Source organism: Stenella coeruleoalba (genome assembly GCF_951394435.1).
Source record: "Stenella coeruleoalba genome assembly, chromosome: 2".
NCBI classification, from domain to species: domain Eukaryota; kingdom Metazoa; phylum Chordata; class Mammalia; order Artiodactyla; family Delphinidae; genus Stenella; species Stenella coeruleoalba.
The window spans coordinates 147,801,852-147,819,471 of NC_137147.1; the positions used below are offsets into that span (position 1 = coordinate 147,801,852).

The 17,620-nt window shown below is 44.6% G+C and overlaps 1 protein-coding gene across 2 annotated transcripts in view; it reads left to right on the top strand.

Moving 5' to 3' along the window:
* The window catches only part of MYO1E (myosin IE), a 202,140-nt gene that overhangs the window by 153,372 nt on the left and 31,148 nt on the right, over window positions 1–17,620 (top strand). For both annotated transcript variants that reach the window (XM_079914344.1, XM_079914345.1), the window contains exons 17-22: window positions 596–702; window positions 5,023–5,121; window positions 10,841–10,985; window positions 15,188–15,302; window positions 15,512–15,681; window positions 17,303–17,448. In XM_079914344.1, the coding sequence (XP_079770470.1) occupies window positions 596–702; window positions 5,023–5,121; window positions 10,841–10,985; window positions 15,188–15,302; window positions 15,512–15,681; window positions 17,303–17,448 (782 nt within the window). The remainder of the gene's footprint in view (window positions 1–595; window positions 703–5,022; window positions 5,122–10,840; window positions 10,986–15,187; window positions 15,303–15,511; window positions 15,682–17,302; window positions 17,449–17,620) is intronic.

A 17,620-nucleotide genomic window follows, 5' to 3' on the forward strand; every position in this document is an offset into this window, starting at 1 on the left:
GCTGAGGAAGAAGGTGAATGAAATGCCCTATAAAAGATTTATGAATTCTGAGATTTTTATGTATCTCCCACTTTTTAATTGTGAATTTCCATCATGTTAATAAGGTGATTCTTCATTGGTTAGATTGCCTGAAAAGAGTACAGGGGATTTTGATGATCTATCCTTGCAAATACGTTTGTGCACCTCCCTTCCCCTCAGAGTTTATGAGAAAAATGTATTTGCAAAGGCCGTCAGTCAATATAAAATTAACTAAATTTGTTAACAGTTGGCATGCTTCCCTGTTTCTCCTAAAAAGAATTATATGGGAGGATTTACTGGGTTTGGGGGTGGGGTTTTTTTGTCTTATTTTATTAACTATACTAAAAATACCTCATCGTTTTCAAAAATCTAATTTCAAACCCACTTGAGAGTGTTCAAATCACCATAACAGTGAGTAGAGCTTTAAGAAAGTGTAGTAGGCCCGAGTTAAGCCTAGTGAACAAACTGTCATGAGGATGAATTTCTAGCTGTACATCTGCACACAGGTCTCCTTTGAAAGTTGGTCTGCTTTAGGGCAAGTTCCATGTTTCTAAATGATGTTACTCTTCCTTTCTAGAAACAAGCCAATGACCTTGTGAGCACCCTGATGAAATGTACACCTCACTACATTCGCTGCATCAAACCCAATGAAACCAAGAAGCCCAAGGACTGGGAGGAAAGCAGGTATGGTGAAGACATAGACAGGAGGTCAAGGCCAGCCTGCATGGTCCCACCCCGTTTTCCCCTCTGCTCAAGCTGGGCCCTCCTATGCCCGAGGCAGGAGCAGTTTCAATTGCCTTCCAATGTGTTCTGTGTCTTAACTTTTTCAGGAAGAAGCCTATGTAGATATATTTTTCCCCTCCTTGTTTTTTCCTGAAATGTTAGCAGTGCCCTTCAGTTCAGAATTAGCGATTTATGTTGATCTTGGCTAGTCTGGGGACAGATGGAAAAAAGAAAGCAAACCTTAATACAGCAGAGTCAGGATGGTTTTCAAATTAGTTTGAGGCTCTGTGTAGACATTTTTAATGCACTCAGCTCATCAGCACACGCAGGATGTGGCCTGGAATGCTTAGCTCAGGGTTGAAGTGAAGTTCCAAAGAGCTGGTTAAAAACAATCTGTCGGGGGCTTCCCTGGTGGCGCAGTGGTTGAGAGTCCACCTGCTGGTGCAGGGGACACGGGTCCGTGCCCCGGTCTGGGAAGATCCCACATGCCGCGGAGCGGCTGGGCCCGTGAGCCATGGCCGCTGAGCCTGCGCGTCCGGAGCCTGTGGTCCGCAACGGGAGAGGCCACAACAGTGAGAGGCCCGCGTACCACAAAAAAAAGAAAAAAAGAATCCACCTGCCAATGCAGGGGACACGGGTTCGATCCCTGGTCCATGAAGATCCTGGTCCGTGAAGCTGTGGAGCAACTAAGCCTGTGCGCCACAACTACTGAGCGTGTGCTCTAGAGCCCGCAAGACACAACTAATGAGCCCACGTGCCACAACTACTGAAGCCAGTGTGCCTAGAGCCGTGCTCAGCAACAAGAGAAGCCCGCGCACCGCAACAAAGAGTAGCCCCCGCTCGCTGCAACTAGAGAAAGCCCGCGTGCAGCAGGGAAGACCCAACACAGCCAAAAATAAATGACTAGAAAAATAAATAAATTTGTTTTTAAAAAAAATTCCTAACTGCCCATTACCTCTTCTGAGAGACATGGATGGGTCCACTTCCCATTCTACCAGCAAGATCCTTTCTCACCCACGGCAGGCAGACAATGCTTGATCCTTTACGGGGAGGAAAAGACAAACAGGAAGGAAAATGCCCAAGCTCAAGCATTTGCTGTCTGCACGTCCTTCTTTGCATCTTCACACCTTATGGTGCAGCCTGAGTCTTTTTTTCTCAGGTTAAGGTGCTGTTGGGATGCAGCAGCCTTCCATTTGGTCATTCCACAATATTCTGACTAGTCTCATCAGTAGATGTGTGTTTCTAAGGCATCTTGTCTATTGAACTGCTCAAATGTTTCCATTTAAGGGAGTCTGAGATTCCTCTTACAATATTATCCATTGATGATGTTCAGACTCTGATCAGCCCACTCCTAAGTCACCAGTTCACACTGGGTTGCCTCTTGCCATTAGCAAGCTCTCCAGTCCTTCTCTAAATCGGTTTTACTGTCACCTCTAATCGGCCATAAGAATCATTCTTGGGACTTTCCCGTGTGACCGCTTTTCTCCTAGTTCGAGGCAGTCACCATGTTTCCCTGGGATCTTCTCTTCGGCAGGCTCATCGCTCAGCTCCTCCAGCCATTCCCTCTGAAGGAGCTGGATGTGGAATCCGACACTTCCCCTTCATGGTCATTCCCCTGGATGTGCTTAAATTGCCCTCTGCTTTTTTGAACTGTGTCACTCACTTTCTCTTTTGATATCAAGAGGATAACAGACAGAAAATGTCTGGGGCTTCTTACCTTACAACACTAGTTCTCAAACTTGAATGTCAGAGTATCCCCTGGAAGGCTTATCGCTGGGTCCCATTCCCAGAGTTCCTGAGTCAGTTTCTGGGCCTCCAAGTGATGCTGGTGATGATGGTCTGGGCCCCATAGTTGGAGAACAGCTGATCTAGAGCAAAGGGCTAGACTAGGATTTGGAAGAACTGTATCTTGATGCTGGCCTATCACTAACTAGTTTGAGTGAAACGCTTAATCTCCTGAGTCCTCAGTTCCTTCCTCTTTAAATTAGAGGGTCAATCCAGAGTGGGACTCCTTCAGTCTGACAGAATGAACTCTCCCACATCTGTTGCCTCCGGCTGTCTCTACGTCACTCCTACACTCACCCCCTCACACGCCACACTCACATCTCGTGCATGGTGACTCTGGACTCTTTTTCGTTTTACACACAGAGTGGAAGGGTGGTGTCACAGGCAACGTCAGAAATAAATTACGAGGGCTTCCCTGGTGGCACAGTGGTTAAGAATCCGCCTGCTAATGGAGGGGACACGGGTTCGAGCCCTGGTCCGGGAAGATCCCACATGCCGCGGAGCAACTAAGCCCGTGCGCCACAACTACTGAGCCTGCACGCCTAGAGCCCATGCTCCACAGCAAGAGAAGCCACCGCAATGAGAAGCCCGTGCACCACAATGAAGAGTAGCCCCCGCTCACTGCAACTAGAGAAAGCCCGCATGCAGCAACGAAGACCCAGTGCAGCCAAAAATAAATAAATAAATTTATTAAAAAAATAATAATAAATTACAAGAGTCTAGGAAGCAGAGGTATTGCTAAGGGGTGCTTTAGCCCACCCTTCCCCCTACTTCAAACTTTTTCCCGCTTCCCTTCCCCCTACTTCAAACTCTCTCCAGCTTCCCATCCCAGCAAACATAATTGTGAATGAAAACATCTCGCTTGCCCTCCAAATGCAAAACCTCCCTGGCACACTCTCCCCTGCTCCACGCATCCAGCTCTGTTGATTGTCACTCTAATGTGGAAATCTTGCAGTAGCTACTGGTTGGAAGTTCCTCGGCCCTGATGCTACCTTCTCATAAAATCCAAACTGATTCACTGGAGTATCAGAAGCTGGAAAAATGAAGAAAGTGCTACATTTTATTCAGTAAATTTTCATAGAATTTCCCCCAGAGTGGTTTCCCTTTTTTTTTTTTTTAAATTACACCCCTTATTTGAATTGCAGTGAGGAACTTCCTAATATAAGCTCATGTAAACTGGTTTTACAAAGTCTAAGGTATTCCTTGGTCAAGTGTTGATTTGTATTTCTAGTAGGATGGCTTCCTGGGATCTGCCCCCTCATCTCGGTTCAGGTTTACTGTGTGACAGATGGTCTCACTTCATCCGTGAGCGTGGAATGTCGGGGTCCATGAAAGGGCAGTGTGCTTCGTTGTCAGGGATCACAGGGTCAATTGAAGTTCTTGGTGGACAGGGTTACTCATTCCACAAGTTTATGGCGTGTAGTTTATTTTTCTTTTCCTGTTGAAAATGTGTCTTTGTTTGGCTTTGGCAAAGTTGCCTGCCCTGGATTCTAAATAACTGTCCTAGTAGAGTTCTCAGGCCATGACCTTCTGAGGACAGTCTTGAAAGAGGGCTCCTTCTGAGGGAAGGAGATGGTATACCCAGGGAAACAGCGGGCATTTCCAGCCTGGTTGATGTTTACTGAGGAGTTGACAGCGCTCCAAGAATATGCAAAAAGCAGGACATTTATTTATTTGTTTGTTTATTTTTGGCTGCATTGGATCTTCGTTGCTGTGCACAGGCTTTCTCTAGTTGCAGTGAGTGGGAGCTACTCTTCGTTGCGGTGCATGGGCTTCTCACTGTGGTGGCTTCTCTTATTGCGGAGCACAGGCTCTAGGCGCAAGGGCTTCAGTAATTGTGGCACATGGGCTTAGTTGCTCCGCAGCATGTGGGATCCTCCCGGACCAGGGCTCGAACCCGTGTCCCCTGCATTGGCAGGCGGATTCTTAACCACTGCACCACGAGGGAAGTCCCAAGCATGACATTTTCAACATAACAGAATATGTTGAACTAGTTGTCTTGTTGACAAAAATTTGTATAAGAAGGTTTCCTAGTGATGGAAGTTATAATGAATGAAACAATGTTTTCACATGAGGCACATTGTTTTCCATGTGATTCACGGGAAAGGAATCAATGGGTGATGCATTCCCTGCCTCAAAGCTTGGGGTGAAGCCAGTATTTGTGAAAAATACTTAAAATGAGCAGATATCTCTAACTGGCAACCTCATGTATATTTTCCTTAGTAGAGAAAAGGCTGGTGGTGAGTTTGGGATTTGGAGGATGGGAGAAAGGAAAATTATTTTCTTGAATCAGATTTCTACCCTTTCAGTTAACCAGATACGTATTAATATTACACACCCTGAGGGCCAGCTTAGACTCTGAACACTATAAATTATAATCTTTTTTTAATATGCTTCCCTGCAGTGTGGAATTGGGAGTTTGGGGGGAACGGTGGGTGGGAGAACAGAGTAAAAAGATTATCCAGTAATGTCCTGGCTCCATTCTCTCCTTTACAGGGTAAAGCATCAAGTAGAGTATCTGGGCCTAAAAGAGAACATTCGAGTGAGGAGAGCTGGCTATGCCTATCGGCGCGTCTTCCAGAAATTCCTACAGAGGTAATGAACGGGTGACTCTGGACCCTTTTTTTGTTTTAAACAAGTTTATTGAGCTATAATTCACATAGCATACAATTCACCCATTTAAAGTATACAATTCATTGGCTTTTAATATATTTACAGAGTTGTGCATTCATCACCACGATTGATTTCAGAACATTTTCAAAAAGAAAAATCTCCCTTCCCGAGTCATCAGCCCCCTCTTCGGCCCTCACCCCTGGCCCTAAGCAGACCCTTCTTTCTCTGCCTATTCTGAGCATGACTTATAAATAGAATCATGTAATATGTGTCTTTTGTTTCTGGCTTCTTTTACTTCACATAATGTTTTCAAGGATCATCCTGTAGCATGTACCTGCACTTCATTCCTCCTCGTTGCCAAATAATTTTCCCTTGCGCCAATGTTCCAATATACCACATTCTTCTTAATTCATCCATCAGCTGATGGACATCACCTTTTGACTGTCTTGAATGACGAATAATGCTGCTACCAGTGTTCACGTACATGTTTTTATGTGGACATTTGTTTTTATTTCTCTTCGGGGCATAACTAAAAATGGAATTGCTGGGTCAAATGGTAACTATGCTTAACCTTTTTGACGGACTGCTAGATTGTTTTACAGAGTGGCTGTACCATTTTACATCCCCTTTGGTCATTTTTAAATTATTTGTCTTTTTAGTGTTAAGTTGTAATACAGTTCTTTTTAGCATTATTTATTGTAAGTAAATCAGTAGCCACAAGTATTCTGTCTGTTTAGAGTGACAGATCAGTTCAGAAGTTCATGGTGATTGTGACATGGGGATGGACTGAGATTTAAGTTGACTGAGCAAATTAATAGTATGAAGACAATTTTAGGAAAATGTTTACAAGCTTAAAGTATTTAACCTCAGATTTTTTGTACAGTCCAAATATAAAGTTAAACTGATTTTTATATTTCCATTAAAGTGCATTTGGCGGGATCTGTACTAAATTGTTCTTATTTTGCATTGCTTTTAAAAAGGATAAAATTTAATGTCCTTAAAATATTAGGATTCGTACTTCTCTAATGACTCTAAATTAGTGAAGTTACACTGATTTTCTACATCTATTTAATTTCCTTTATGAAAGAAGGAAGCCATATTTAGTATTTTCATCAGAAAATAATTATGTCTTCCTGGTATATGGTACAGGACCAGGATGTAAGAAATTTTTATTTAATTCAAATTGTATGTAACAAAGAGGCTGTAGGATGGAGAAGAGCTTAATTGCTGTCTTTGAAATCCAGTACTTCTAATGAAGTAGCTTTCCCTTTGGGGATGTTGTTTCTTCTGCCATGCGATTGGGATGGCTGACCTGCTGCTCATCAGTGTGGGTCATCACGTGTGGAAGGTCAGAAGAGGCTTAGCAAAAGCGTGGGTCCTTCCATACAATAAAGCTTCACTGATTCTGTCCTCACACATTCAAGATTGCTGATAATTTTGGAGGCTGATTAGACTAGGAATAAAATTCACTGACACAGCTCTCTGAATTAAAGGGCCCACTACACCTCTAGCGTAAGCAGAGCAATAGGAAAAGATGTCTTTAGGAAAGTGAGAAAGTAAATTTGGAACGCTCGCATCCATTTGCCGACAAACAACTGAAATGTTAATTATCAAAGACTCTGCTCTTCTTTAAGCAGATGGGTGACACTAGTTTAGAACAGGATTTCTCAACCTCAGCTATTGATATTTTGGGCCGGATGAGTCCTCATCGTGACAGCCGTCCTGTACCCTGCAGGATGTTTAGCAACCTCCTTGGCCTCTACCTGCTAGATGCCAGTAGTGCCAACCCCTTATCCCACCCCCATCCCCATCTTCCCCGAGTTGTGACACCCAAAACTGTATCCAGACATTGCCTAATGTCCCCCGGGGGGCAAAGCTAGTTGAGAACCATGGCTTAGATAATCATTAAAATTTTTGTAAAACTACATTTCTTTGAAAATACCCCTTTTTAATTAAGAGGAAAAAAAATTAAATTCAGAAAATAGTGAAATAAAAGTATTTCCTCCATCTCGCCCTAATTTAGAAAGGCCTGCCCTCAACAAGTCCAAAATGTTTATAGTTTTATCCTCCTTCAGTATTTTTTCTGTACTTAAAAATTCTTTATGCGATATTTGCAGATTCTCTCTAATTGGCATTACTATTGAAAACTCATCAGATTTTTTTTTAATCTGACCTTGTTTTGTTTGTTTTTGAGAAACCAGTTCTGAAAGACCTCCTTCCTTCCATATTATTGAAAAACAAACCGACAAACCTGACTTCCTTAAGCATTACTGTGAGCTCTACTGCACTGGGGGGAGCGGGAAGTCCACGCTTTCCTCTCCCGGCAGGAATGTCAGGGTGCCCTGAGCGGGCTGTGTTACTTGTTTGCTGCAGCTCCTTAAATGAGCTGTGAAATGACCTGGTTATAATATATGGACCTCTCTCAAGTGCCAGGCTAGCTGCATGGCTCCACGGGTGGTACTTTCTTCTGTGTCTTACACAGAGTAAGCACTTATTGCATATCTGTTATGCCCTTTGTGTTGAGAGACTTTCACTGAAATGATTTTGTCCTTGGATGCCTCCCTTCTTAGCTCTCCTGCTGTGGGCTTTTCCCTTCAGAAGAGACAAACAGGCAGCCCTGTCTTATAAAAAGGAGGCTCTTTTGATGTTGTCTTATTTCTTTTGATTTGAGAGTACTGTGGGAGGATAATAAAAATGAAGTTTGGAAGGAAAATTTGTTTCTCGATAAAAAGTACACGTTTAGCCTCCCACTCAAAAATGGCTACAAGGCCATATATCTGTCAATGGGCAAGGAATATTTTTCCAGAGACAGTGCTGTTTTCCATAAGGTGTATGAGTCTGGGGATGTAACAGGATTTGTCCAGAATCTACCAGTCACTGTCTCATCCTGTGATCCCCTGTGAGTAATTAAAACATCTTATACCTTTATTATCTCAGGTATGGAGTGTAGCGAGTGTCCTGCTGGCTGCCAGGATTTTAGTGTCCTTGGGGGTCAGAAACATCCTTAAATCCAAGTGCCGGCAGCTAGAGGTCTGCTGGGCTGCATTTTGTCTGAGAAGGAACCATTGGATTGGTCATCTGTAAGAAGGCTTACAAGGAGCCTTCCAGGCTAGGGGCAGGAAAGGGAGTTCTAGGCAGAGAGAACAGCCAGTGCAAAGGTCTTGAGATGAAATTTTGGTCTTAAACTGAAAATACTTGATGAAGGGAGTATAAGCTATTATCCTCATCTCTCCAGAATTACCACAGGCAACCTATTAGGCAGTGCACCATTGCCTCGTGCAACCCATTCCCACCAGTATATCCTGGAGAAAGACGAGTGAACTGGGTGTACTTACATAGTGGGAGAACATTGTACTAGAATTATGCCCTGGTCTCTCCAGTGAAGTACAATAGGAAGTAAGGAGGATACCATCAAGCTTCCTGAAAGCCAGGGGGACTACTACAAGTGGTCCATTGTCAAAGCGCTCTGGAAATGCCAGGCAATTCCCATGTCTTACCCAGACCCAAACTCTCAGCGGCCTTGTCAGGAAAAGGAAGAAGAAAAAGTCTCTTCAAAACAAGTTCCTTACTATTAAAAAAAGAAAAAAGAAAAAAAACCCAAAAAAACAACTGAGGAATACAGCATTATTTTAATAGGGGGGAAAATGTGAATTGCAAAGAGCTACCTATTTGAGGTTGCACAATAAGCATACTTTTGCTTTATAATTTTGATTTGATTAGATCAAGCCAGGCAAACTCGTACTCTTAGAAACTTGTCACCTTGGGAGTCTGGTCTTTTCTTTCTCACCCATACCCTGCATGAACTTTCTCCCTCATCCATTTATATTGCCAGTACATTCCTACCTCTTCACCACGTCCCCCCCAATGGCAACCCTGCTATCGGTCATTTTTATGTGACTCAATTTGTATAACTGACTTCATTATGCCACATGTGAAATGTATTCCTGCTAATGCGTGGCTTCAGCCAGGCATTTTCATTTTTAAGCTTTTCATCGCTAATTAGTGAATAAGAGGATTTGCTTCTCCAGGAAATTTGTGTTATCAGGCAAGATGTGGATATTTCGGAGGACCAGAGAGGGTCCCTAGAATCACCTTAGTCCCAGCCAGCTAGACCTAAGGGTGTGATGAGCACTGACTCTGTCCTCTTAGGGAGCCCTGGACCCTGAAGGCAGAGCCACTCTTCTTGTCACGCCTCCCTTCTCCCTTGGATGCCATAAGTCAGTCTAGGAGCTCTTAGTAGCTTCTGGGAACAAAGGAGGATGCTGGCTTCTTCAGAGGCCTGGGGCCCATTCATTGCCTGTGTTCGAGATGTGTCTGCCCATAGGCCACGCCCTCCAATTTCTCACCCACACTCTCCTCTGATTTCCCCTTCTTCCTCCCTCCCTCCCTCCATCCTTCTTTCCCTTCCTTCCACCTCAAGTCTTTGGTACCTTCCGTATTTGACATTTTGTAATGTGCTTCTGTCTCCTCCATTAGATTAGCTTCTTACGTAATTATGATGTTTCTAACATAGACATGGGTAGTAGACTGTATCATCTTCAAAGGGAATATTTCCCTGTATACCAATCCATGCCTTGTATGTAGTGCCGTCATGAAAGAAACAGCTTGGGGTTCACATCCCAGCTGTGACACCTACTAGCTAAGTAGCCTTGAGTGGGTCTCTAGTTGCCTGTGTTTCCTGCTTTGCAAAATGGAAAGACCAACTGGATGAGATTGCTGTAGGAATAGAATGAGATCAAGGATCTAACACACCAAGAAGAGCACCTGATGCAGAACGCGCCCTATAGCGTTGGAGCCCTTCATGTTAGTTCTTACTGCCGTGTTCCTGGCATGGTGTGAGGTGCCAGATGTGCAGGGTGAGCACCCATTTACAGAGCTCTTGTCCCCATGGGGGTGGCATAAATTAACCAAATAGGTGCAAACATGACTTTCATTATGAATTATGATACCTGCTCTTAAGGAAAAATATTATTTTCGATGAGAGAGAATAGCAGGGGGACAATTTTCGCCTGGGTCTACCCCAAAGGCCTCTCTTGAAGTGTCACTGAAGGGGAGCACCCCCTGAGTGGGAGCCGGCCACCTGAGGAGTTTGGAGAACAGCACACCTGGTAGAGGGAACCGCCTGGGTGAAGGCTCTGAGGAGGGAAAGTGTTGAATGTGCATGAAGGAGAGGCCATCCTCCCAGGAATGTGGTGAGCCAGAGGACGGTAGGGAGATGAGATTGGAGAATAGCCAAGGACCCGGTCACCAGGGCCTCCTGACTCGAGATGCGGAGAGCTCCAAAGATGAAAGTTGATCACCGTAATCATAACAGCTGCTTACGGGAAGCTTTGTAAAACTCTTCACATTGACTGTTAAGTACTCCTGAGAAATCAGGGGAAATTGGTATCGAGAAAAGACTGTTTGATTTCGCTGGAAAAGTGTCATTGGTGACCTTCAGGAATGCTATTTTTAGACAGTGGTAGAAAGGAAAAGCAGATTTTCTCCAGGGCCTTGGCGTGGAAATGGTCAGATAAGGAAGGAGTTAGGAGGCAGCTCTGAAATGGGCAATCCGGACCCAGTGGATTTTTGCAGTTGTCGAGGTCCATCCCTGAGCCCTGGAAGGGAGGTGAGGGGATGGCCAGGACCCTAGCAGCACCGAGTGCCTTTGGGGGGTGGTCCAGGCTGAGTCTGATCTTCCTCTCCCTCATCGTCCTTACAGGTACGCCATTCTGACCAAAGCCACCTGGCCTTCGTGGAGAGGGGACGAGAAACAAGGTGTCCTCCACTTGCTGCAGTCCGTCAACATGGACAGTGACCAGTTCCAGCTCGGGAAGAGCAAAGTGTTCGTCAAAGCCCCCGAGTCTGTGAGTTTCCTCAGGGCCACCCCTCTCCCCGCAGCCCCTGTCGGCCCCCTCCCCGTGGCGTGGCTGGCTTCTTTTCCTCATCCTGCTGTTCATGCCTTAAATGTGGGCTCTTCAGAGAAGGCTTTCCACTGCTCCCAGTCTAAGCATAGGCCACTCTCCACACCCCAGAGCCCTCAGCATGGTTACAAAGCTGTTTTCTTTTCTTACTTAAAGTCTCTCTCCCACTCTAGACGTCATCACCTTAAGGTCAGGGAGTGTTTTGTGTGCTTTTGTGCAGTCAGAGCCTTATGAGGAAAGCGGCTCATAGGAAGGGCCCAGTAGTTCTTTTTAGTGTCCAGTAGTGCCTAAGCTAATAGGTCCTTCTTTGCCCACAAAGGAGGCTTGGGTGAACCTACGTCCTCACCTGGGTGACACCAAGCAGGTTGTGTCACACAGGCCCAGGCTTCCTCCTTAAAGGGGGAAGAGCCTGGGAGGGACAATTCCCAGAACTGTATTTTGAAGACCATGAGGAAGCCAGGAAAGGACTTTCAGGGGACCAATAGGTAGAAGGAGAAATCTCTGGGCTTAAAGGACAGGGATATTTACCAGTAAGGAATTCAAACCTACAAGTTTAACAATTTGCAAACTTACCAGACCTCCACAGATTAATTTAGTGGAACTTCTTAATCTTCCTGATGAGGGTGTGGTCACTCTGAGCCTGATGAATGTCCGTCCACAGGAAGTTCTCAGTTTGAACAGGAACCCAACCCAGCCCCTCAGTTCTTCTGCCCCATAGCTCTGGGGCTGTGGAATGAAGACACTTTTTTTGGGGGGGCTGCATTGGGTGGCATGCGGGTTATTAGTTCCCCGACCAGGGGTGAAACCCGTGCCCCCTGCGGTGGAAGCATGGAGTCCTCACCAGTGGACCACCAGGGAAGTCCCAGAGATACTCCTTTTTTTTTTAAAGAGTTTTATTAGCAACTAATCAAGATGCTTTTCGATACGCGGACCTCTCACTGCTGCGGCCTCTCCCGTTGCGGAGCACAGGCTCCGGTCGCGCAGGCTCAGCGGCCATGGCTCACGGGCCCAGCCGCTCCGCGGCATGTGGGATCCTCCCGGACCGGGGCACGAACCTGTGTCCCCTGCATCGGCGGGCGGACTGTCAACCGCTGCGCCACCAGGGAAGCCCAGATACTCCTTTTTAAGTTGGATAAACTGCTGGAACTAACCGAGGCTGGGCATCACCATTTCTTGAGGTTCCTGTAATAATCACAAGACTCCGTTTCAGGAGTCTTTGGTGAATTTGGCGAAATTAGTCACCATATCAAGGGGAAATACCATGAGAACTTGCAGCGTTGGTCATAATGGAAACACTTGACTCTAGGCAAATTCTGGTCTCGCAGCGAGTTTTCTCCTTTACAACGGGCCCCATGGCTGATTGATGTTCTGCCTGCCTCACAGGATCAGCCCTAGATCAAAAATGCTAATGGTTGTGACTGAATGGCTTTATGAACCGGAAAGGGTGTTAAATAAATAAGTGGCACACATCGATAGAACCCATTTATGAAAAGTTTGTGGTAGCATTTTCCACTCTGAGTTATTTGTAGCTTCACAGTAATTTCATTTCCAATTATAAAATGAAAATGTTGTGTCATACACCATTAAGCAACCCACAGAACCGTTCCTGTTCTTTCTAAAACAGGATGGAGTGATTTACTGGTACAATGGAGAACTCTTCTGTTGTTTTATACCCACTTTTACTTTTTTGACTTGCTAAATTTTCACAAAAACAGCCTCAATATTTTTCACACTTTTTTTTCTGATTCAGTTGAGCTTTGAGATTTTACTTCAGAAATCAAGATTTATTTTTGGTTTTTCTTCTCCGTGTCTTCCTCCCAATTGCTTTTTACCATCGCTTGCCTGTCCTCTCCCCCATCTTTTTACACACGCACACAAATCCCATCATCACTACTCTCTCCCCACCGCCATCACGCATCCATCCACATCTAGCCCTGACATTGCAAATACTTTTACAAAAATTGGTTTTTAGGGACTTCCCTGGCGGTCCAATGGTGAAGACTCCACACTTCCACTGCAGGGGGCACGGGTTCGATCCCTAGTTGGGGAACTGAGATCCTGCCTGCCGCATGGTGAGGCCAAAAACATAAAAATGGTTTTTAAAAATCTACCCTGTGGGGCTTCCCTGGTGGCGCAGTGGTTGAGAGTCCGCCTGCCGATGCAGGGGGCATGGGTTCGTGCCCCGGTCCGGGAAGATCCCACATGCCGCGGAGCGGCTGGGCCCGTGAGCCATGGCCGCTGAGCCTGCGCGTCCGGAGCCTGTGCTCCGCGATGGGGGAGGCCACAACAGTGAGAGGCCCACATACCGCAAAAAAAAAAAAAAAAAATCTACCCTGTGATCTCGCCTTGATTTTTATAGTAAATGTGCTGAATTTACAAAGTAACCCATTTGCTTTTAAGAACCCACATTAGACATCGGGCACCAGAGGGTTTGGTTTGGTTTAGTTTATTTGTTACATGTGTCCATGATTTTTGCTTTTTTTTTTTCCTCTCTGTCTCTCCCTCTCTCTCTTTTTCTTCTTGAACCTCCCTGATTTCTAACCCGTATGGCTTTCGGAAAGAACCTAAAAACCAGATAATCTTTGAACTAGTCTATAGGAAGCTGGGAACTGGTTGCGTCTTCATCCTTTCTGAGTCACAAGTGTATTTTCTATGACACTCCCAAAATAGTTCTGGGAAAGAAGAAGAAAACAAGACTTACCCAGCAACCCAACACACAAGATAAGAAACACCAACAGATAATCTTCCAGGCGACCGACGGCGGGGCTCAGATTTTAAACATTCTGTCCAGTTGTTAAAAGTCTTTTGTTTTGTAACTATGTTCCTTGTGCATATTGTATATGGCACTGATGGCTGTGGAATGAAGTGCCCCTCTCTTGGTATTTGGAGTTTGAGATGTGGTTTTGACACAGCTGGGGATGTGAGAAGGAGAAGCTGAATGTCAGGGGGAGATCGATGTGGCTCCAGGGTACAGACCCAGACAAACAAGAGACAACAAATCAAGCCCAGCTGCCTTCAAACCAAGTTCACTTGTTTATTTCTGGAACATTTTAACAATGACATTCATCATCATTACTTTGGGTTTTTATTGGTCCGTTTTATTTTTGTTCCTAGAGAGTCATGTAAACCACTTTCTAGGTGAATGAGAGTTTCCCACCATTTTACGAGTTGATTAGATGCAGGTTTACAGAGAAAGACTTGTACGTCCAGAGACCTTGGTTCACTTTCCAGCCCCACCCAATCTTAGTTCCAGTGTTCTCATCTGTAAAATGGAGATAACACAAATATGTGTTTCATGTAGTTGTTGAGTGGTTGAATGAAAGAATGTGTGTAAAGCATCTAGAATGATTCCTGACCTGTAGTGGGCACTCGGTTCATTACAGCTGCTTGCTGTCATCTTCATTATTCCAGAGCTTTGTTGAGTGGGGTGCGGAAATCAGTATTCATCGTTAAGGTGGCCTGAGTCTCAACACCTGCCAGTGTCTGATATGAGCCCTTCACTGAAACAGTCTCCAGCCCCTCTTGGTGAATCTAAGTCCTAGCTAACACATCTTAAGTCCAGCTCCAGTCACTAGTTGCTATCCCTGCCCCAGTGACTCGTTGGAGATTTCTGTGAGGCAGGAAGTCTATACTTCCGTGGACCCAAGAGGAGGGCAGCCCTCTTTCCACTGCAGCACAGCCTCTGCTCTTGCAAAAGCTGGAAAATTCTAGTAAGAGGCTATAGGCAGCACTAGACAACTGCCTCCACGAGCTCATTTGATCAAGCCACTTAATATCCTCTTTGGATCGAGGTGGGAAATAAGTAGACAAGTGCTGAATCACTCATTTGAGTCTCACAGAGGTTATGAACAAGGCAGGGCAGACACCGTCATTAAGGTGCAAGTGAATACACTCAGATCCAGCTATTTTCCACTATGTTTTTTGTTAAGAGAATATATTATAGTATTATAATATATATTATATTAAAACACTATGTATATATAAAAGCTATAATGATCATAAACACATTTTTTCACCTTTGTTTATGAGTCTGAGAAGTTGCTCCCCATTATGTCCTCGGCCAAACGGAGTGTCCCTGAAATACCCAAAAAAGTGATGTTCAGGTCCTGTGAATTGGCTCACATCGGTCTTCTCTATATTCACAGCTCTTTCTTCTAGAAGAAATGAGAGAGCGAAAGTACGATGGGTATGCTCGAGTGATACAGAAATCGTGGAGGAAATTTGTGGCCCGGAAGAAATATGTCCAAATGAGAGAAGAGGGTACTGTAGTCATTTTGTTTCATGAATTTACCAAATCTAAGAATACTTTTGAACTTAGACGAATTACAAGTTCATTTTACTTTGCATATAATGTCGTGTGTTAAAACCTTGCATTCGTTTCGAGTTCCTCTGTGTCTTTCCACACTGAGCATTTTCCTCCTTCTCGGGGACTGATCCTTCCCCCTTCTCTGCCCTTTTGGGAATTGCAGCCTCTGACCTCCTGTTGAACAAGAAGGAGAGGAGGAGAAACAGTATTAACAGGAACTTCATCGGGGACTACATAGGGATGGAAGAGCACCCGGAACTCCAGCAGTTTGTGGGCAAGAGAGAGAAGATTGATTTTGCAGACACGGTGACCAAGTATGACAGGAGGTTCAAGGTACACACTGACTGCCCACCTCTGAGAGTCACCAAACAGATTCCTTAGTTTTAAAAATAACTCGTAATTTTGCTTTTCTGATTACCAAAACAACATGCTCGTCGTAGACAAATTTAGAAAATGCAGATAAGCCAAAAGAAAAGTAGCCACCTGTACCCAGAAACAATCACTGTTAACATTTTGTGTGTATCCGTTAGAACTTTTTTTGCAGGCATACATTTGTATATTTAGTTTTACAAAAATGAGATCTACCTTACATGCTGGTTTATGTCCTAGGTTGTTTTGCTCTTAAAATATGCCACGGAGAACTTTCCATATTAATACATGTGTCAATATAAATTATTTTGTTAAGCTGCATAGTATCCCATTCAACAGTTGCTTCACTATTTTTTGTTGTTGTTGTTGTTGTTGTTTTGCGGTACGCGGGCCTCTCACTGTTGTGGCCTCTCCCGTTGCGGAGCACAGGCTGCAGACGCGCAGGCTCAGCGGCCGTGGCTCACGGGCCCAGCCGCTCCGCGGCATGTGGGATCTTCCCGGACCGGGGCACGAACCCATGTCCCCTGCATCAGCAGGCGGACTCTCAACCACTGCGCCACCAGGGAAGCCCACTTCACTATATTTTTAACCAGTTTCTCATTAATCTGTTCTCAGTGGGCTTTTTTTTTTTTTTTAAACCATGGTAAATAAAAGGATGCAGTGAGCATCCTTTCACATGTCTTTGTGCATTTGTCTTCTGATGCTTTTAGAATAAATTGATAGGAGTAGGCTCATTGGATCCAAAGATTCAGAATATAAAGTGAAGTGTTCTTTCCCATTTTCCCTGAGCAAATGACTATGCAGGGCTTTCACAGAGCCACTGGGGGCCAGCTGATTTTTTTTTTTTTTTTTTTTTTTTTTACCTCTTTCCATAGACATTTTCTTTTGCCTGATAAAATCTTGACCCTAATAGTGAAATATGAAGCCACAATAGCTTATGGGCCCATTAAGAGCTTGTTATGTGTGTTGGTTCTTGTTTGTTTTTTTGGTCAGGGAAAAAAAAAAAAACAACAATATTAATTTCACAAGAAGGATGATGTTGTTTTGCCAAAACCCAATCATTCCTTACAACCCAAGTATGGTACCAGCTGCTCTGGTGGCAGATGTGAATGCAAACATGAGTGCTTACGTCTCTAAGTAGTGTTTGAGTATAATACAGTATGTTCATATTAGATTTTTAAGGATTGTCATTGAAATGAAAATTTATCAATTTTAAAAAGTAAACATTTCATGGGCTCACAAAATTTATATATGCACGGATCCCTGAGAGAGAAACATTCTGTAGCAGATCATTGGTAGGGTGGTCCTATGTGTTTGTTAGCCCTGATACCTTAGGTGTTACCTGATGGTCTGCCATTTTTGTAAGTCAAAGAGAGTCAGGTATCAGCAGTTTTACATATGTCAACCTAAGAATCGTGAACAGTGTCCCCTCTTGCTCTCGAGGGACTTAGATGATAAATGGAATGGCCATCCGATGGTAGTGAAAGTTCACTACCTAAAGCAGCGTCCCTTCACCTGGTCACAAATGCCCTTTATGTGGACTATTGTCACTCTGACACTTTGTTTCAAACACCTCTCCTTACAGAGCGTAAAGCGAGACTTGCTTCTTACTCCAAAATGCTTGTACTTAATTGGACGAGAAAAGGTCAAGCAGGGTCCAGACAAAGGCCTTGTGAAGGAGGTGCTGAAGCGGAGAATCGAGATGGAGAGGATCTTGTCTGTGTCCCTCAGGTGAGTGGCCAGCGCTGGGGGCAGGGGAGCCCTGTCCCTCCTCAACATCACCAACCGCTGTTCCAAACACAGCCTAGAGAAAGGCCCAGTCAGGCTCCCCAGTTGTAAAAATCATGATGAAGCGAACCCAGTTTCCTCTTCTTCCCAAAGAAGAGCTCATCTTCATGGCTCT